General features: G+C 35.4%; 3 protein-coding genes across 8 annotated transcripts in view; 2 read left to right on the forward strand and 1 right to left on the reverse strand.

Moving 5' to 3' along the window:
• Nucleotides 1-2,394, forward strand: part of Taf6 (TBP-associated factor 6) — a 23,290-nt gene extending 20,896 nt beyond the window's left edge. Inside the window, exons 11-12 of one of the 2 annotated variants that reach the window (XM_071592900.1) lie at nt 1,437-1,733; nt 1,889-2,394. In XM_071592900.1, coding sequence (XP_071449001.1) covers nt 1,437-1,733; nt 1,889-1,953 — 362 coding nt within the window. In that variant the 3' untranslated portion in view covers nt 1,954-2,394. The remainder of the gene's footprint in view (nt 1-1,436; nt 1,734-1,888) is intronic. The other variant, XM_071592899.1, reaches the window with a different exon arrangement.
• Nucleotides 1,605-9,450, reverse strand: LOC139694384 (NAD-dependent protein deacylase sirtuin-5, mitochondrial-like). 4 transcript variants are annotated; one of them, XM_071592906.1, is made up of 7 exons: nt 9,363-9,450; nt 8,947-9,274; nt 8,654-8,868; nt 8,444-8,580; nt 8,179-8,329; nt 3,948-4,032; nt 1,699-1,793 (listed from the first exon to the last, which is right to left on the reverse strand). In XM_071592906.1, exons 2-6 carry the CDS (start codon nt 9,205-9,207, stop codon nt 3,978-3,980), a joined length of 819 nt encoding a protein of 272 aa, XP_071449007.1. In that variant the 5' UTR covers nt 9,208-9,274; nt 9,363-9,450; the 3' UTR covers nt 1,699-1,793; nt 3,948-3,977. The 4 variants fall into 4 exon arrangements, with proteins under 4 accessions (XP_071449006.1, XP_071449007.1, XP_071449004.1 ...); XM_071592905.1 differs by lacking the exon at nt 9,363-9,450 and having other exon boundaries at nt 1,605-1,719; nt 8,947-9,356; XM_071592903.1 differs by lacking the exon at nt 9,363-9,450 and having other exon boundaries at nt 8,947-9,356.
• The window catches only part of Sac1 (Sac1 phosphatase), a 20,176-nt gene continuing 8,010 nt past the window's right edge, over nt 9,448-21,613 (forward strand). For both annotated transcript variants that reach the window (XM_071592901.1, XM_071592902.1), the window contains exons 1-10: nt 9,448-9,567; nt 9,656-9,750; nt 9,864-10,069; nt 10,141-10,272; nt 10,387-10,498; nt 12,270-12,457; nt 15,639-15,794; nt 18,057-18,136; nt 20,356-20,593; nt 21,170-21,406. In XM_071592901.1, the coding sequence (XP_071449002.1) occupies nt 9,530-9,567; nt 9,656-9,750; nt 9,864-10,069; nt 10,141-10,272; nt 10,387-10,498; nt 12,270-12,457; nt 15,639-15,794; nt 18,057-18,136; nt 20,356-20,593; nt 21,170-21,406 (1,482 nt within the window). In that variant the 5' untranslated portion in view covers nt 9,448-9,529. The remainder of the gene's footprint in view (nt 9,568-9,655; nt 9,751-9,863; nt 10,070-10,140; nt 10,273-10,386; nt 10,499-12,269; nt 12,458-15,638; nt 15,795-18,056; nt 18,137-20,355; nt 20,594-21,169; nt 21,407-21,613) is intronic.

The following is a 21,613-nucleotide window of genomic DNA, read 5'->3' on the forward strand; positions in this document are numbered from 1 at the left end:
CCTGGTTTGAAAATTTGCTTTATTATTTTGCCTTTAATAATTTTCCGCAAAACAACAATCATTTTGCATTGTAGAAAACAGTTTGTACACAGTGCATCACCTGGTACTGTAAACTCTCGATAATTCATGTGCCAATTATCAGTTTTGTGGCTTATTTGTTTCTAATCTCTCTTTGTTATTGTACTATTCACTCCTTCCTGTTGTTTTGTCTGCAACAAATATGCCATTAATTAAGTGTGGCATTATTTTAATGAGTATGGTGGGACGAATTTGTCTGTATTCGTCCTTAGACAATTGTTTTTATTTTGTCCAATTATTCTGCCTACGTGTTTATTATAGCTTTCAGGCAATACACTCTGCTATCCTCTTAGTGATGGTTTTATTCTTCTAAAACAGTAAATCTACCCTTAAAAAAATGAGATAAAATGTGTTATTTGTTTTTGTTAATTGTGTCCATTGTTAATAAACTGAAATTATTAACAAGTAATTTAAAGGGAGAGATCATTTTATCATAATTACAGTTAATTGCTTAAAAAAATTATTTTGATCAATAAGAATTGAAAAAGTTTATATCATGATCATATTTTCTACATATTTTGGTTAAGTGTTTTTTGATTATTTGTGCATCATCATATATCCATTAGCACATATGATCGAGAATTTACTGTTTTATATTTATGTACTCTTTGCTCTCAAGCTGTGACAAAATCATTTTTTTACACTGAAATTCTTTCATGTGTGTTCCCATCTGTTACGGTTACTTTTGTGACATTTCTCAGTTCCTTTGAAATTATGCTTAAAGACGTTTCAGAGCACTTTTTAATTAGTATCTTATGAATTTTTCATTTTTTCATGTTACAAATTTTTTCTCGATTTCTTTTATTTCTGGAAATGATTTACATACCTTGAATTAATCGGCACTGTTTCTTTTATTAAGAGGAAAAGATGTTTTCTCAATGTTTAAGGTATAACATACCACATTATGGTTTTATTTAATGTACAAATTTTGCAGCCCTTTTAATTTCAGGGTAACATTGCATCATACAATTATACAGAGGGATTCCCTTAACCTGGAATTATCGTATTTCAGTACATTAATATTTTAAAGATGAGTTTCATCTTAATTGCCATCCCTTGGAGAAGTTCAATTTTATTCCACAACTGGATTTTGATTGCCTTACACACCAGACTCATTGATGCTTATTTGGTGAGCCATTTCAATTCAACGTTAAAATGTTAAAATATTCCTTCAAAAACTTTGAAAGGGGCATGACTGTTGTATGTATATATAGAATGAAGTTGAATGGCATTGTCCCCAGATTATCACAAACTTGTTTTGTGAGAAAAAATTGTCTATATTAAAAAAGATAGTACAACGACAAAACTGCATCACTTGGGGTTCCCATTAAATTTTGAAGTTGCAATTTCTTCCATAGATACTTCAGGCCTCAAACACCACGGGGCAAGCAGCAGGCACTGCTGTTGTCACGCTCGGTGGTGCTGGAGCTGGCATTGTTGGAAGTGGCATCACTCAGAAGGCTGTGAGCATTGTAGGATTATCCCATTCGGCTCATTCAGTCACACCTGCCTCATCTGTACAGTCTGCATCTTCTCCAACGGTGGTGATGTCAAACGCAGGGCAGCAGTCTGTCGGCACTCCAAAATTGGTAGTCGTTGGAATGGGTGGGCAAGCCACTGCCTCGATAACTCCATCTACATCTACAATCACACAGGTGATTTAACTGCAGTATAATATTTGATGATGATGATGGTTAAGCTTGATTCTGAAATGACTAAAATATTTGTATGGATGTAAGCAGTGCTTAGGCCTGCTATATGCATATTTATAGATTACAAATGATTCTTAGCAAAACATTTAATTGTGCAGGTTGGCCAGCCAGGCTCCACGGTTGCTGTAAAGTCTATGTTTATATCTTCTCCTTCAGTTGTTAAAGTAGAACAAGTGAAAAATGAACCAGAGGAGGCAATGATCCAGGATCCACCGAGCCAATGAAGTGCTTTGTTAAATGCTAATATTTTAAGGACTTTGTGTTTATGACAGCACGTAAGACACACAGTTTTAGTGAAAGCTAACTTGCTGAATTTATGGAAGATTCGGGGATTTTCAGAAAAAAATAAACTGCCATCTTCAGCAAAAATGGGATTTAGGTGAAATCAACTTGACAAGAACAGTGACTCAGGATTTATATTCTCTTCATTCTCTCTCGCCTGTAAATCTGTTAATAATCTGAATTCACATCTAAGCATATGTCATCCAATTCATAAGCATTAAATAAATCATGTTGTTGACTTTTCTGCGAGTTTATTATTTTTCTTTGAATAATCATGTAAGACTTATGTCCATATTAAATGAGTTTATTATTTTTCGCAGACTTTATTTTATGGTGCAATGGGTTACACCGACTTTCAGAATTATCAGGTACAAGGTACACATATAGCTGTTGAATGTATACCCTTTGGACAGAGGAGAGGGGGAAGTTGAAGGTGTGGGTGGTCGGGTTTTCTGGTACTTCAAAGTCGGTGGTCGTGGCTTTCCCAGTTAGAGAAGAAGAGGCAGTGACGCCTCACTTGTGACTTTGCATCAGGTCTTGTTCAGGGTTATGGGGGGGGTGGGGACTAGGGGCAGATGGCTATGTAGAACTTTTGGATATGTTTACCCTCAAGGAGAGAGGTGGTTGTGCTGATTTTTTTGGAAGTGAAAGTTGGTGGTCGAGGAAAGAGAAAACAAAATGGAAAATGGTGGTGTCTTGGTTTGTGACGTTACATAGTCTGGTCATGGTGTAGATGCAACTCAGTACGTTGAATCATTGGATTTATATACCCTCGAGGTGAGGGGAGGGATGGGCGTATAATTGCTCATTACAAAGTATTGCATTGTGGCCTGCCAAGTGCCTACTAATCTCGTTCAGCTAGAGAGCATCCATTTTTAATCCTTTAATGAGGATATGCAGCATTTCTGGGACAAAATTGCTCTTCTGTTTACAATCTCGGAGGTGTTTAGGGAATTGGGTTTTTACTTTTTGCTACACCTGTGGCCTGCCAAATACCTACTAATCTCGTTCAGCTTCAGAGCATCCATTTTTAATCCTTTAATGAGGATATGCAGCATTTCTGGGAAAAAACTGAACTTCTGTTTACAATCTCAGAGGTGTTTAGGGAATTGGGTTTTTACTTTTTGCGACACCTGGTGTGTTCTTGAGCTTGTGTTTTGAAATTCCTATCCAGTTTGAACGACACGATAATGCTGCGAGTCTGTGAATTGCATACTGTAAAATAAGATACAAGGAAAATTACAAACTCATTTAATATGGACATCAAACAATTCTCCCAAGTGGCACATGAAAATGTAAAGTATATATGTAAGACTAAGTTTAGATACAGGCATGATGCATCTGTATCATTTGTGGAGGAAATGTTGGGAGGATGTAGCTTCCTTTGCAGCAGTAATGCTGTAGTGTAACACGGCACTGGATAGTAAATACAATATTTCTCTGTGGTTCACTGAATAAAAGCCATGGTTTGCTTTCCCTATTTTTATTTAAACATACCGCTTACATATTTTTCAAAAAACCAAATGAAAGAACTCGAATACACTCCACAGTTTGCCAACATCCTAACTAGGTTACATTTTCATTTTTCTTAAAGGAAAATTGCCACATAAAAAGAGCAGCATATGAAGATACGGAAAGGAAATACTATGGTGTATAGAAGTAGAAACCAATTTAATTTTGCACTCTGAAAGTAATACATAAAAATACTTCTTATCACTCTGCATCAGGATATATATATTCAAAGGATTCAGCTTCTCACATATGATAACAGTATTAATTATCCAGCACAGAGAGTATTTTCTTTCTCGGTTTTAGTAGAGTACATTATTAAATATAGCCACAAATTTATCAAATCTGTCACATAATTTTACTCACTTTATAATGGTCTCCCTTCCTTTTTAACGTTCAAGGGGCCAGAGCTATAGGCATTGACTTCCCACATGGTCCTTCAAAGTGGAATCTGAAAAGGTAAAGGTGACTTATCTAAAGTCTTATCAAGTATACATGCCCAACAAAATTAGTGAGAAAATGCTTCACTCATCAAGGAACATAATTATATGCTACATTTATGAAGTAAACCAGATAGAGCATGAGAATATTAATTTATAATTATTGGACATTAATGGCTTATCTAATTTATGAAAGGCTACTTAACCATTTAGTATTATCTTAAATAAGATTCCAAGGGAGATGTTAGATATAAACTCCAATTTATGGAAAACTTAGCCTATTCAGTGCTGCCTGGTTGCTATTCTGTCAGAAAAACTATATTTATGCGCTACAAGTTTCAAGGAAGTTTCAAATTCCTTCAAGAATGTCAAAATTGATGTGGAGTCACACCCATTTCATTACATATGATACATAACTTTGTGTAGTGGTGTTGCTAGAGAAATGAGTTTACTCTCTGATATTCTTTTACATAGCTAGTGAGGAAGGGACCCACAAAATTAAGTTTTAAGTTAAGAAATCAGTTTTACTTCACTGTGCAAATAATATATGTTGAATATTCAATACACGAAAATTGAAGAATTATACATAGACATAAACATATTGCAAAAAATAGGAATAGATTAAAGGGATAGGAGACCAATCCGCAACCTGTACATGTCTTAGACACCTCGGGTATGAGTGATGTATGGAGAGTCCAGACGGGCGGTGTTAGGAAGGGGAATAAGACAAGGGTATCCATTGTCAACTGTACTGTTCAAGCCATGCATGGAGGAAATGGTTAAAGAGGCAAGGAAGAACTGGACATAGGAATGAAAGTTGGTGGGGAATTTATAAAATCAGATTTGTGGATGACCAAGCTTAAGTTTATCATTCAGCCAAGAGGTTGCAAACTCTCCTGAATGCATTAAAAAGACTGCAAAAGATAGATAGAGGTCTTTATTTGGGCAAAATTGAGACCAAATGGTCCCTTCTTCCATTTAACCCATACACTAATAGATATGGGATGAGAATAAAATGAAACAAAGGTTATTCATTCTCCCAGAAAGAGATAGGTTAAGTTAAAATAGGGGGGCACAAACTAGAGGAGGTAGAACAGTTTAGGTATCTAGGAAGTGTTTTGCACCAAAATGGACAAAGTAGTAGGGACGTAAGGAGAAGAAGTGCATTAGGCAAAGGAGCCTTCACAAGTAGAAGAGAACTGATGAAAGGGGCTTTGAGTAAGGACATTAAGAAAAAGCTCATCAAACCTTTGATATTAAGCATGGTATTGTATAGCTTGAAAACATGGTCACTTAGTGAAGTAGGATAATAGGTGAAGATTGGAGGTTTTTGAAATGTGGTTGCGCAGAAAGATGGAGAAAGTTAAGTAGACACAAAGGAACACAAATGAGGAGGTACTAGGCAAAGTGGGGGGGGGGGGGGGGAAGAGGGCATTATTGGGAGAAATCATAAGGACACAGGAAAAATGGATGCAAAGCATACTTATCAGTAATGGAATATTGAAGACTGCGAAAGAGGGAAGAATGCTAGGCAAATGACAGAGGGGCAAGAATAAGATAGGAATTAGGGTAAAAAAGAAACTTTACACCTTCACAATAAAGATTTAATATTTCACGACCATGGTTTCGATGCTGCGCTTCATCATCACCTGATGATGAAGCACAGCATCGAAACCATTATCGAAAACATTAATGTGTTAAAATAGGTAATCTACTGGTTGAGGTAGGTTTTGGATGGACACAAATACCAATTAAAATTTCTAGTTTCTCCGACCAAAAACAGACGCAGAATCCCACACTACAACCAGCTCCTTTTAATCTCTGTATAAGTACTTCCTCCCTACTTTCAATCCAACATCCCTATCTTAAACATAACAGTTTTAGGTTTAACTTTGTGGAATTCCTTCATGATGAGGGTAAAAAAGAAACTTTACACCTTCACAATAAAGATTTAATATTTCACGACCATGGTTTCGATGCTGCGCTTCATCATCACCTGATGATGTACCTCGACCATTTCATCCTCTCAGATTACCTTCCTCGATGTTAATATTACCCTCAGCAATAACAAATTCCTTACCTCTGTTCACACCAAACCCACTAATAAGCAGCAATACCTTCATTACAGCAGTTGTCACCCCTCCCATACCAAGCGCTCCCTCCCTTACTCCCTCTCTATCCGCGGTCACCGCATTTGCAACCATCCCGAATCCCTTAAGAAATACCTCAACAACCTTCACCACTCCCTCCTCCAACGAGGATACCCTGATTCCCTCCTCCATAAAAAAATACTTAAACATTCCTACACCCCCAAGCCTGCCTCAACCACAGACTCCCAGCCTCTCTCAATCTGTACTACCTACTTCCCAGGCATTCAGTCTCTCAAATTCATCCTCAAAGACCTATTCCCCATCCTCAAAAATCACAACACTTCCTCCAACCTTCTTCCCAAATGCCCCTCTGTCACTTTCAAACGTCCCGCCAACCTAGCAAATATCCTCAAATCCACCAGGCCGCTCTCAAAATCCCCTCACACCCCCAGAGCCATACCCACTCCATGTCATCGAGCAAGATGCAAAACCTGCCCTATTTTCACCACTCCACCCCACTCCATCCCACCATTTAACTCTCTCCCGCCCTTCCCCTATTCCTCTTGCACTTCCAAGAATGTAGTTTATCTTCTTACCTGTAAACTCTGCCCGTCATTTTACATAGGCCAATGTTCCACACCACTTAACATTAGGATTAATAACCACCGCGCCTCGTGCAATCCCTCCTCCCCGTCCGCAGGTCTCCCCATCCCTAAACATGCTTCCCATCATAATACCCCTTTCAACCTGTGCTACAATGTTTCCGTCATGGCCTCCCTTCCCACATCCGATAACCCTATACAATTAAAAACACTTGAAATGGCATTCATTTACATCTGTATGGCCTATCAGCATCCGGGCCTCAATGTCGTTCACTGATGGGAGTGGCCTAAAATTGTTACTTTGTGGAAGCCCACCCTCACCCCTCCTTTGCCTCCCGTTCTCCCCTTCTCCTGGCCCCCTTCCCTTTCTCTCGCACCCCTCACCTCAACAACTCCAGCAGTTATTAGTTCTATATCTTCAGAGGAAGACGGATTGTTTCCGTCGAAATATCAAGAAATAACGTGTGAGTGTTCTTCTTTTTTTGTGTTTCTATATTGCGTGTTACTGTGTATTGTACTATATATATATATATATACACACACACACACACACATCCCACTACTACACAGTAACTCCAACAATTAATAACAAGACACCTTTGATAGTAAATTTAAAACAGCTATGCTATAGCTTCATTAAATGAAGTCAGTGGTTAACATGCTCAATGAAGGGGATATATTAATAAACATGGGATACGATGTTAGGTGAAGCAAATTTTAAAACTTAAGTATGTCGATATATAATGAAGATAAATATTTAAATATTTCTCACTACAACATTTCATCTAAAGAAGTGAACTGGAAAATAACGCTTTCCAAAAGAACACGCTTAAGCATATGAAAAATTACATATAAAGAATCCAGAGAATCAGGAATTATTTTATTACAATGTAGACAGCTTTACTGCATAAAACCAAAGATTCGAAAATCACGCAAAACTATTACCACAGTTTCAAAAACTCATGAAGCACCCTATTTCTTTGCATTCCTATCCACTTCTAGAACTCCAACAGTCTACTTAATCTGATATCTCAAAACCTCTTTCTCCTTTTCATAGTTTTTCTTTTCTCTAGCTGCAAGTACAGAATAGTTCACTTGTGTTATTCTATATCAAGCTTACTTTAAAACTGTTTTTGAACACAATAACAAAATCCTTACTGTGTTTAACCTGTTTTCTAAAAAACTTGAGTATAAACCACCATTATAATGGTACCTGCTATAACAAATTCTTAGTCAGTATTTTATGTACTTAAAAAGTTTAATAAATAGTAATTGATTCCCTCCTTTTGTAAATGCTTATATTTCTATATCAATTCTTTTCCTTACTAGAAATGTTTTCTCCCATTTCCCTTCATTATTCAGAACAAACATAGGAACTGTTCCAACAGGTCAACTCAATTACGATCATTTGTATTTTTGTCTAGATATTCATTTAACCATGATATGCATGAGAAATATGTCTCACTGAAAATTATCCGTCGCAGGTGTTGTTTCAAGGTTGAATTCTGCCACAGGGACACCTCTGGCAGCTACTTGAGGTGCAAACATGGCAGCTGGATACACAATAGATGATGTACCGACGACTAAGCAGAGGTCACATGAATTCAAATGGCCGGCTGAAATAAATTAAGAAACTTAACTTAGTAATTTAATGTATGATATAAAACAATTTAATAGGATTCGTAATTTCCTATTTGTCTGAATGAGTATACATGTAATATGATACCAACCAACTTCATCCAAAACATCATCAAAGAGAGATTCGCCAAACCAGACCACATGAGGACGCAATAACCCTTTGCAATCATCACAATGAGGAAGGTCTTCTATTTTTATATTTGCAGAAGTCGCACCAGGATCAGGAGCTCTGTTCAAAGAAATATATAAAACATTAATACCCTTATGTGCGACTGCAAATTCAAGGAGGGATCAATACTTACCCTTTATCTTTCAGCGAAGGGCATATAGGGCTGTCAGTGTTGACCTTAACGGAACCACATTTTGTACATCTTGTTTTGAACAAGGAACCATGAAGTTCGATAACATTCTGACCTCCTGCCCGTTGGTGAAGACCATCGATATTTTGCGTGATAATGATAGCCTTTTTTCCTTCATTGAAGAATCTCTTTTGGAACTCAGCAATTGCTGTGTGTGCCTGCGAATTTATATTACCTTATACATTCTTGGAATGTTAATTGCTTGTTAAAATTCCGGACAAAAACCAGAAACTAACTGGGTTTGGCTCCTTAGTTAAAACCAGCTCTCTTCTATAATGATAAAATTCCCACACCAATGATGGATCTTTAGTAAAAGCTCCTGGTGTCGCCAAATTCTGCGCTTGATATTTTCTCCAGAATCCTCCGTCGCCCCTGAAAGTAGGGACACCAGACTCTGCGGAAACTCCAGCGCCACTAAGAATTACTACATTCCTAGATTTTTCCAATTGCCTACGGAAAGCTGCCATATCAGATATTGGTCGCTTCTTCGAGGCCATGACTGCCAATAAGTCTTTTGATAAGTAATAGCACCCAGTCCCAGATAAACGTACACCAGCAGCAATTCTAAGCATTGGAATAAAAATACTATTCAGCAGCAAAACAACAGGATAAAACCTTTAAAGCAGTTGCAAGCTTCAATATGAGTTGTTACCTGCTATTTAATGTCTTTCTAAAATTCAATTTGTTTAATTCGCTGGATTCAAACCATACGGCTGTGATGACCTACCCTTGGAATGACATAATCGTGTGTCATTTCTTTCACACACGAAGCGAAAATTGCGTACGCAAACCAGCTGATTACGGTACACTTGAACAGTCATGGCTTATTTAGCCAAATTACACGATGGTTTTATGTTGTAAGGAATTTACTGAGCTACTCTTTCGTCTGTTGGTTATTATTGTGCCACAAATATTATCCTTCACTTCCATGGCCTTCCTTTTCAGATACACTACTCCAGAAAAGTTTTTCATCGAACCAACCTGTGCTTCGAATGAACTTCTTATTATTGACCGAGTTAGCCAAGAAGTCTGTGTTAAAGGTATTGGAACTAAAATTAAATTAAATTTGAATTGATCCTTACCTCCGCATGTTTGTTTAGATATAAATAGTTGAGTACAGTGTGTCTTTATCTTCAACAATTTTAATTTTCAGCTAATCAGGGACAAACCCTTCCGATATCTAGTGGGAAGCCAATATGTGGAGTAATGGGAACAATACGGTTATTAGCCGGCCAGTATTTAATAGTTATAACCAATAAAAATAAAGTAGGAGAAATTAATGGCCAATCTATCTGGCAAGTTGCAGAATGTGACATTATATCGTATACGAGGACGTTGTCACATATCACTGAAAAACAGGTCAGGTGATATAATTTTCAATAATTGTGTTCTTCCGTAATTACGACGCTAATAAACAGTACTTTTTACAGATACAAGAAAATAAAGTTTATCTCTCAATGGTTGAAGCTGCCCTGAACGTCCCATTCCTGTATTTTTCATATACGTATGATATTACTCACACATTGCAAAGGCTTCACAATACTTCACCGGAGTTCTTACAGGTATTTGACGAATCCCGAGTTGCCATGTATCCTCTGCAGACAACATTGTATTGGATCTTTTGGGAATTTAGTTTTGTTGGCCAAACCATCCATTAATGTCTTGTGATGTTTCAGATGCCCATACATGAACGTGCTGATACTAGATTTGTGTGGAATGGCCATTTGCTACAGGAGTTTTCCGTTCAGCAAGAACTTCACCCATACTGTTTGCCGGTGATGCATGGTTGTATCCTTACTTATTTCGTTCTTGAATATATGCTCATATTTCGTTAGAGAAATGATCGTTTATTCATTTTAAGCGGAATATCACATTTTCAATGCCTTAATATGTTTAAGATTTTATAGTCAATACGATTAGTCATAAAAGTACTACAGTAATGTTTACATGACTTATTATTCGTTTGAATGCACCAAATGATACATCCATGCCAAAATACACTCAAGTGGATACCTACCAAAAGCAATCATTTCAGTTTAAATCTATATTGAATCATACCACAACTATTAGCTCAAGTTTTGATTGACTGGCGGGGGCATAGCTCTCCTTGGTCATAAACCTATGGCATGTGAAATTCATTTATCAAGATATGGGAGCAATCTCCTTTCCTTGTTTCTCCTAAAGTGTCTTCAGAAAATTAAATACTCTATCAAAAAGACGAAGATTTACCTGACTGTGTCTAGAAACTAGTGACTTGGATTTGAACCCATGGCCATACCATCAGTAGCAAAATTCTGAATAATATGAAAACTCATTGAGGAAATTTGTGGTATGTATTTGGATTCTTTCAGAGAGTTCATACATTTTTGTGGATACTAAGGTTCATCGGGTGTGCCATTGAATTTCTTATTTTTTTGAACTAATAAGTTGTGGTAATGGAAAGGAGAAATTGAGGTTCTTATTAATTTTTTAAGACTGTATTAAATGTTTTTTCCTTAAGCCGTAAAGGGTTTGTTTAAAATTTGGGGTAAGTTTGGCAAATGTGGAGCTACCTCCAATATGAGGATATGGGATTAGAGTTAGAATTTTGTGTTCACTTAATTATGGGTTTTATCTTTGACCTATAAAATATTCATAACATCCTTATTTTCCCTTTTAAAAAGTTTATACATAACTGGATTAGCAATTGTTGTGCACTGGTAAAATTATTGTGATTTCTGTAGTTTGCATGCATGGCTTTCAAAAATAATAAAATCTGAGAGAGTAGTTTGTGCCTAAATTGTCTCTATGGCTGAACCATTTTAGTGTTTCAGATGATTTAGCTTCGAAATATATTTCCTTTTCTGTGGGTAAAATAGGAAATCCCTGAAAGTGGTAATGAAGTTTTTGGATTGGGTACTGTGGTGGCTTTTTCCTGAGGGATTGTGTTCAAATCTTCGCATTGTCAAAACTTATTAGTAATAGCTGTACCTATCTGAGTGCCATATGGAGATCACGTCAGGGTGGGTGTGCCGTCTGTTTAATGGGACACTGAATTGTGGGCTACTTGGTATCTTTCATCATCAGCAGACTATTTCCAGTACTGATTTTCTTTCCACCAGTCCACCCATATTTCATTTCACTACTTGTTTCAATTTTATCACAATTTATTGGTAGAAGATCTAATGCATATCTTTTCTCAGGGTCAAAGACCTGTATGAGATTGTCCCAATGGTAGAATCTTCTAGTGCATTAATGGCAACACATTCCATACAGGTTCCAGACCTGATTCCAGATCCCAAACATGGTCTACAACTGTGAAGGTTATTGGCACAACTTTTTTAAGAGCATATGCAGAGTGCGTTTAGTCTACAATTTTGTCTGGTGAACATAAGATTGTGTTGCCACAATGAAAACTCTCCTGCTGTTTGTTGTTACTTGCAAAATTTTCCTTCATTTCTTTTTGATATTGCAATTGTACATTACTTATTGTTTTCAGTGTGGTTCTCATTTTTTTTTAAAACTAGTGCATTATCTGGTAATGGAAGTGTTAAAAATATTCCTTAACATTATATATCAGTTATTTCCATCAATCAGGGTTGTCTGAATGCAAAGCCTTTTACATGGACTTTGGTGTCCAGGAGATGCTGCTACAGAGCAGGGACAAGGCTTTTCATGAGAGGTGTGGATTCTGAGGGCCAAGTAGCTAATTTTGTAGAAACAGAACAAATTGTGGAGTACAATGGTGACCGAAGCTCATTTGTGCAGGTGAGTTTATTTTGAATGCTGTAAATAGGTCTTTACATCCTTTTAAGACTATGACCAAAGTGAAATTATATATGTACTTATTTAAATGTAAATGAATCAATTGAAAGTAAATGATGACCCTTGAAGATTAATCAGGGATTATTTAGGACGGCTCCATTATCTTTTTTTTTGAGGCCAATGTCATTATCATTGAGCTTGGATAATGAATAAAATTGGAACTTTTCCACCAAACAATTATTGGAGGGAGTACATGTTTTTCAATTAAAACTTCCATGTAGATCACTCTAAGTAATGATATAAATTACTATCAGCAAATAAAATATTTTGAAGGGTGTTCAGAAGTGAGTGATGCATCAAAAGGATTTTGTAATACTTGAATATTTTCATTGTTCTCCAAGTCTGAATTTTAAATGCAAATATATTTAGATGAAAATTTTTTGGCAGAACTTTTTATTTTTGCAGAAATTTTATTTTTGAAAAATATCATTGTGAATAATTGAAAAGCATTTGAAATCCATGTCTAAGAGCAAACAAGTGTATTATGTGAAATTCTTATTCTAAGATTCTGACAATATTGAAGCTATGTGTTGCCCTGCAACAATTCCTCCCTTTCCTGATCTCACTTATCCTTTTTCTCAGTTTCTCCTCACCTTCTCTCTTGGTCTTTCTCCTAAGGAGGGCCTTTCATAATGAGTTAGCTGTTTTCCCCACCATTTTGAGTTTTCTTCGAGAGATGCCTTGTAACCTAAGCATTACGACCATGGATTTTAATTTCTATATTAAAGCTGGATTAAGAGCTCATTAGCATGCTTCAAAAACCACTGCTGAATGTATAGTATTGTAACTAGTGGTTGTAGCATGTTTTTGTTTCTGTTTGATTATCAAAATTCCTTTTAAATACTTAATTGATATCAAATTTTTCAAATTTGCAGCATTAATATATGTTTACATTCTGAGTGATGGTACTCTGATGACATATTTCACAGAGAGTGATATTTATCATTATGATTGTATCAAAATGCTGGTGTTGCACATTGAAAAAATATTTCGAATGCCTTTAGTATCAGAATAACACTTAAAATTGGTGTGCATGAGTTAATAGTATGACAGTTGTTGTTTGCGAATAGTGGTGTTTATTTCAATATAAATTAGCACAAAAGTTAATGATGACTGACCTAATTGAGATTTTATTCAATGAAATAGCTGTGGCCATATTTATATAATAATATTCATCCTGAGATTTCAAATCCATGCTGTGTGAAGCCAACAATGAAAAGACAAAACATTAAAATAAATTATGCTTCCTCGTCATGGAGCTTACTTTAAAAATTAATTCACAGGAAAAAATACAATGCAATTCTAAGAAATTATCATAAGTCCATTTTGAAAGTCATAAGTTGTAAAGGAAAGCTGAATCTTTATTTTTCTTCTTCAGTAGTGCTTCAGCATGTGGAAATATGTAGGAAAGCTCTAATATTATGGCTCCCAAATAAATACTTGGCAAAGAAAATGAATTGGTCTTAATCATTGTAAAATTTTTTGCCTCCGACTTAACTTAATGGAATTAACATAACATATTGAAATGAAATTATTGACTTTGTAATTCCACACACACTTTATTTAGAACATGACCCAGGTTTCGATGTTGAACGTCATCATCAGATGGTACTCACAGAAACCAACTTTGTATAAAGGTATGCCTTCTGACTGGAGGAGGGAGGTTGGTCAGAGAGGGAGGAGGGTTGAAAAGGTTGAAATGTAAATGGATGGGAAATGGAATTACAGCTAATGGTGGCAATTGTTGGCTATTGATGGGGGTTTGTTTGGGATGGGGAGCACTGGATTTGAAAGAGGGGTAGATCTAGAAGTGGGGAGTGGTAGGGATACAGAATTTCAATGACAAGTTCATCCTTGCAACGGACACGTTTTAAAATTTCCAACTACTCCAATTGATCAAGGGGATCGAGATGGTGCAGTAGCTAATGTACTGGCTTCCCCCACCCAGAGGGTCCAGGTTCGAATCCCGGAGGTAGTAGGTATTTTTTAGTGGCATCTCGATCACTACTTGAGGTGCTTTGTGGAGGGCACTTTGAGTGAGTACACTCTCTGTTGGATGGGACATTAAGCTGCGGACCCCTTGTTTCCTTTCATTAAGAGTAGGCTTATTCCAATGCAGGGTTTATCTTCACCCTTAATCCTTTCTTGTCCATCCTTAAGGTGTGAATGATCTCAGCTGTTAGATGCCTCCCCTAAAACTACTACTACTCCAATGCATCGAGTCTGTGACCTTCATTTTCAAGTGGCTAAACATTGTAGTCTTTTAGTGGTCAAGTTGAACTACTCATGAGGGTTATAAAAAAGGGCAAAGTATTTATTTCGTATTAATTGCTGTAAGTTTGCTTATTGGTCAGAATGCATTGACTGCTTAGTATTGAGGCAGCAGTTGCATGTCATTAGTTCTTTTTCCCAAGTTTATGTGCCTGTCAAACTTTTCAGGCATACTTTATTATTCATTGATTATAAAGTTGAAGGTTGATGTGATCAGTGAATTGTGTTATGTTTTTTATGTTTAAGTCAGTATCCACACATATCATGATGTCTTACAAAAATGAGTCAGTGTGTGTGTATCAAGTCTCTGTATAAAGCTTGAAAAATTATAAACAGAGACACCTGGACTACTTTGTCAAGCTTTTGTTCATCAGGCTTCAGTTGGTAGACAGCTTAAAGATTGGCACTCACATTTCAAGGGTAGTCAAAGTTTGATTGAAATTGATGAGTCTTGAGTGATGAGACATCTGCCCTTGAAAATATCCACAAAATTTGACAAGTTGTTTTTATCAAGCATTTTCCAACCACCCACAAGAAATCTGATATGATTGAGGCCAACTTCACCCAACTTTTCCACATCCAATTTCATGCTGGTATAAAAGAAGTATTGTGCTGAATAATGTCGGATACATTGTTATTTGTTATGAGAAAGTGTTGTTATAATGGTCTGCTATTATTCCTATGGCATTTCTATGAATTGAACTGTCCTTTTTGGATGCTTACATTTTAAATTAAAATAATAATGAAATCTTTTAAAACTCTCATTGGTTTGTGATGTAAAGGGAAAGCAAGTCATGCAACTTAAATTTAGCTGAGTGTATGTTGTTCAATTAATTTTTTTTACTCCTTTCAGATCAGAGGCTCTATTCCCCTCTTCTGGAGTCAATATCCCAATTTGAAGTACAAGCCTAGGCCAAAACTGAGCCCGAATGTTAACCATGGAGGAGCTTTTTGTAGACATTTTGATAATTTGATATTTAACTATGGAAAACAGGTCCTGATTAACTTGGTAAGACTTGAAATATTTCGTTACAAAACCATTTTCCTGTGGTACAGCTACCGGTGGTTTCAGTGGTGGGCAGTAGGCTCCTGGAGCTTACCCATTGTCCTGCTTTGTCTTTGCTTTAAAAGAGACAGCAAGGGACACACCGCAAAACCCCCTGCACATAGCATGCTCTATTTTACTCTTACACCATATATCATACTTTTATGATCTTTTACTCTGTTGACTTCACTAAACATTGGCATTTGCTGTCCTCATTGTTGCTTAATCTTCCATTATAATAAAGTTGTGAAAGAAAGGTTTCACAAGAAAAAATGTTCGCAGTCAATTAAATGACCATAGTTTCTTACCAGAGTGCTCTCATTAAGGTAAAATTCACATTTATTGGCCCCTTAGATATAAATATGAGATTGCCTAACTGAAATTTTACTTTGAAAACCATGTTGTTTGTTGAAGTATTGTTTTGTAAGCTAAATTAGTTATAATAATTGATGTGGTATATCATTTCATTGCAATGAAAAATCATATATTTTTGTAGAGTGATGCCTGAGAGACTCCTATATTGCTTGTTCTTGGTCACTTTGAAATCCATGCACTTACCGCTGCATTTGCAAATACATAGTTATAGATCATCATTAATGAAGCTTATCTAGTAGAGTAAAAGAAATTAAATAGAGAGAGTGGTCAAAGGTTTTAAAGTTGATCCGAAAGGAAGCAATCAGATAATTTTAATATTGTGCAAGTAAATTACAGTTGTCAGAAGGTGGGCTTAGTAAAATAATGGTAATTATTAGGGGTGGCCTTTGAAATTATATTTATTTATTTGTTATGTGTATTTTTCAAAACTATCCCTCTCTCTGATATTTATTTACTAATTGCTATAATGTACCTATTTTATTTTTGTATTTCGCAAAAAATACTGATATAGCATAGAGGGGAGAATTTACATGCAACAATGACTATCACTCATTCTGAAAATAAATAATCACCAGGTAAAGAAAGATCTTGGTTGTCAGAATAGTCAAAGGAGTAATCTTCATATTTTCAGTAACTTATAAATTAAGTCAATATTTTAAGCCCCTAAATGAAAAAGTTAAAATCAAAAGATAACATGAAATGAATTTTGACACATTCTGTTACTTCTAAACTATTGTTAACTGTAGTGATTTTCTTACTTTCTCTGAGTAGTTACAACCATATTTCTTAAGTAGTTTTATGAAAAGATATCCAGGAAAGTCAAACGGGTATTAATTGACTGTGCAAAACTTGTGTCCCTGTTTATAGAATTTAAAATATTTAGAGAACAAAAATCTTGGTTGCCTCATTGTATTACTCACCAAAATGATGAATTGGTTCCATAATGTTTTCAGCTGAATTTTAGAACTAACATTTATTGGTATTTATCATATACTAGGTCTGCTCAAAAAGTATCACGACTTTGGTGTTTTTTCAAAAATTATTTATTTATTCATGAATATCTATTTTGTCCCCGTCAAAGTCGTCCCCAATATATATTATACACTTGTGCCAATGTTTGTTCCAATCCTCAAAGCACATCAAAAAATCATTTTTTGTGATCTTGTTCAGCTCCTCCTTCGATGCAGTCTTTATCTCGTCAATCGTAGCATAGCATCGAGGAAATTTTGGTCGTCGTGGACAGAGTCCAACACCTCAATAGCAATGTTAGTGCGGTGCTGTTTATGAATGAAAATTTGAGTTTTTTGGTTAATTTGGCCACCTCTAGCATGCATAAGACATTTGATAAGAAGGCTATACCCTTGCAATTAAATTCATTACTCATAATTAGAATTAGAGCTACCTGCTGGAAATTACATAGTTCATCAAAATGTTTAAAAACGTTATAGGTAGTATGGGATCCATTTTTATCTCTCTGTTCTCTGTGTACTATCACTTTCAATCTCAAATTTATGTGGTTTTAAAATATGAAATTCTACAATGTTTTTCTTTTAAGTCTTAATAAAGTTGGAAAAATTGTTTTCATAATATTATAAAATTTTTTATACATATATGTGTGTGTATGATTAATTTAAGTTAGTTTCCTTTATTAACAGCTATTGTGTCATTAATTGCCAGCAGTGTATTTTTTTGGAGAAAACTCATTGCACAACCAGAAGTTGAACATATGCTATTGTAACTTCCTGGTAGTGAATTAGTCATTGCAGTAGGTGTAAATCTTTAAAGAAGTATGTATTTGATCAAATAATAATTTAATTTTGTGGTTAAATGAGAAATGATAATCAATTTCAGATAGACCATAGGGGAGCAGAAGATATCCTTGAAAAGGCTTTTAAAGAAGAAGTAGACAGACTAGGAAACCCAAATATTAGGTATAGTGTTTGAAATATTTTCTAACTCTGCAATATACCTTTACCTCCAATGTATTCATTTGTTTTTTGTGCAAATTTAAGTTCACTGTCACAATATCCATTAAGTTTTACGACTGATATGAATGAGAATGAATGCCCTTGTGAGATTGTTCTGGAAATTGCAATTGGTAATCACTCTTCATATTATATTGTTTTCAATTTAGTTTATTGGTGTAATGATTTGCGATATAGATGAAACAAAAGAGTAACACTTTGATGATTGTTAAATTTTTGTTCTACATTAATCTTGAACCAGAGAAATCTTTATTAAGCTGGGTTAAAATATTTTTGATTCATGTGTTGTAGATTGTGTCCCACAGAGACATATTGGACCTCCTTTTTTCTCTTTGTTGATATGATAATTAAAATTGAGGTATTTTTCCCCCTCATTACATTCCTCCTTAGTCAGCTACTAATATATTCAGCCACTCCTGTTGAAACTTCGAGTGGAAGTGACAGTGATTGCTTAGAAGTGACTTCATATACATTAATGATTGCCCCTTGTGCATGTTAGAAAGAAGTTGTTTGATGGTTTGGGATTGTTACCTGTAATGGAATAGACTTAAAGAATAGACTTAGAATAATATTTTAGAATAGTCTAGCTGTATTTTAGTTCAAGTGCCAAGATCACAGTTCAAATTCAAGTAATTAAGTTAGCAAAAAAGAAATATCTGCACTGGGTTCAATGCTTTACTGATTAAGCTTAACTTAAAGGAGTAGGGGGTTAATATAACCCTTTATTAATGGTGCATTTTAGGATTTTTTCTGGTCATTTTTGACCATTTTTTACCTGTAGAGTAAATTTTAATTTTTATAGCTCAACTTTTTTTATGGTTGTATTCACAAATTTCATAGGAACTTTTTCAATAGCACAAATGACCTCAGCTGTCAGGCACCTACCCTAAACCTACTACTATTGACTTCTTCAATTGGCTGCCCAAATGTTAACAGCGTAACCCAGAAATATGGTAATTTATTCATTTAATTGCTGAGAAAAAAATTGTCAAATTCTGACCTGTACTAGTGGATCCTAGAATTTGAAAAATCAATCTTGGAACTAGCTGGGCATCATTGCTTTGAAGTCAATCCCAGGATCATTCACAGAGCTAGAGTTCTTGGTGGGTTCAGGCCCTGGTTACCATATTTCCCGGCCTATAAGATGCGCAGCATAAGACAGGGTGCATAAGGTGCATCCTGATTTTTGAGGTTAGAATTTACGAAAAATACTTAAATCAGACAGAAAAGGATCATAGAATAATGTAAATCGAAAAAAATCTAAATCGAAGAAAATTGATTAGATACATTAAAGAATTAGCACCTTCACCTAAATCGATTTTATTATTATTACTTATATTTACTATTGTTACTAATTGTAGAACCCTAGAAATTTGTCATCACTGTTCCTAAATCATCTCCACTATTATTTTCACTGGGGTTATCACCCAAGTATAACCAAACTATCGTTTAAATGCAATGCTGTGTAAAAATCTTCTCTCTTAAAATCCCATTAGGTTTTTATCATTTTATCTTATGTGATGCTAAGTGTCTGTTATTATTGTGATATCATTGAACTTTGTATTAAAAGCAACCATTTTCCTATGCATTTACAACACTTTCCTACTACTAAAGTTTAAATGTCTGTAGACTGGGAGTTAGTCATGAGAGGTATAATGTATGTATATATTAGCAGAGGGGCAACATTCCTGTTAGCCCTATGTGTATTGAGTTTTGCAGCTGCACCTCATGTGAGATGAAACTAAATGTGCTACATTATATACATTTAAGATTTATTTGGAATTTTTTTAGGAAGTACTGTCAAGGAACTATTAAAGTTTTAAATATTACTAAATTTTTACTTCATTGGTTACTTCTGGTTCAAATCACCGTTATGATCAAAATTTGTAATCAAGGCAACAATTTTCTCTGCCCGATTTGGTAAAAAACACTGTATAGGTAGTTTTCTAGAAAATCAGCTTGCGCTTATAGGTCGAAGTTACCTGTATATGGACCATAAAATGCGGGCTTATTTTAGAGCATATATTGGAGTAAAAAGGTGCATCTCATGGGCCATGATATATGGTAAATGTTTTGCCTAATGATATATAGTCATGATGACTTGAAAATTGACTGAAATTGTAAGCAGGGAATCATATTTAAAATCAGATGGATTTTTTTTACAGATATGAGTCATTTGATTTCCACCATGAATGTCGTAAAATGAGGTGGGACAGGTTGACTGTTTTGGTTGACCGAGTTGCCCATGAGCAGGATGAAATGGGCTGCTTCCTGCAGACAAGAGATGGTGCTGTTGTTTCCCAACAGGATGGAGTTTTTAGAACAAATTGTGTTGATTGCTTGGACCGGACAAATGTAGTCCAGAGCATGCTTGCCAGAAGAAGTCTTCAGCGTGTTCTTGAAGTATGTAGTGTATTGCAATAAGATGTAACACCAATTTTGTCCAAATCACCAGTGTTCCTTAGACCAATTAGATTTATGATCAGTTTGTATCTCAGATAATTGGTCATACAAAGAGGTTGCAAAATATTTATTGTCTAATTGTTTATTGCATGTCCTTATTTATGTTTGTCACAATGTGGCCATACATTTCTTTTCACAGAAACAAAAACATTACATTAATCTGTTGGTGGGTTATAGCTTTGTATTATTAGTTTATTAACTGCTGGGATATTGTTTCATAATTTAAAACGTTCATTTTTTACTGAAGGTGTTAATATCATCCAATGTATTCTAATTCAAACATTCTTTGCAATAAACAATAGGGCACAGGAAAGCTAAGGTGAAAATTGCAGCTATTAAAACCTCTGGTTGATGAAACTCTTAAGAGATACAGTGAAATTTTAATAATGCTTACTTAGAGTTAATTGAATGGAAAGCTTTGGATTAATATTGTCAAAAACATCTTGCATTGCTGTATTACCTCTGTATTTCAATGGTGAATTAATTTTTCACTTGTAACTTGTTTCAATGTTTCAGAAATTGGACATCTTGGCACCTGGTCAGCAGGTAGAGAGTCAGTTTGGATTTGAAACACTTTTTAAAAATGTTTGGGCTGATAATGCTGATATAGTTAGCATTCAGTATTCTGGTACTGGTGCCCTGAAAACTGACTTCACACGTACTGGAAAGAGGACTCGATGGGGGCTCCTAAGAGATGGTGTCAATTCCTCCATTCGATACTATAAGAATAATTTCGCTGATGGATTTCGCCAGGTTTGTCTGCATTATCATAATAGAAAACCTTCACTGAATACTGGATAATATTTAGAGAAAGATGAATGGCTTCCGTACTACCTTGATCAAAAAGTTCCCGGAATAACCACCGTGTGGCGCTCCCATCGTTCCGATTTGAGTTCTGTTTTTTTTGTTAAATTGGTACATCTGTTGTTGATATTCCCTTTAAATCTTAGTGTCATAACT

This window comes from Hetaerina americana, unplaced genomic scaffold (assembly GCF_022747635.1).
Source record: "Hetaerina americana unplaced genomic scaffold, ioHetAmer1.1.p SCAF_5, whole genome shotgun sequence".
Classification (NCBI taxonomy): Eukaryota; Metazoa; Arthropoda; class Insecta; order Odonata; family Calopterygidae; genus Hetaerina; species Hetaerina americana.

Bases quoted from the DNA above. Each gene is read 5' to 3' on its own strand.
- LOC139694384 (XM_071592905.1), bottom strand. From the start codon at position 9,282: ATGCTTAGAATTGCTGCTGGTGTACGTTTATCTGGGACTGGGTGCTAT. The intron at 8,869-8,946 runs GTTAGTTTCTGG...ATAAATTCGCAG, and splicing joins TAACTAAGGAGCCAAACCCA to GCACACACAGCAATTGCTGA. The intron at 8,581-8,653 runs GTAAGTATTGAT...TTCTTTGAACAG, and splicing joins CCTTCGCTGAAAGATAAAGG to AGCTCCTGATCCTGGTGCGA.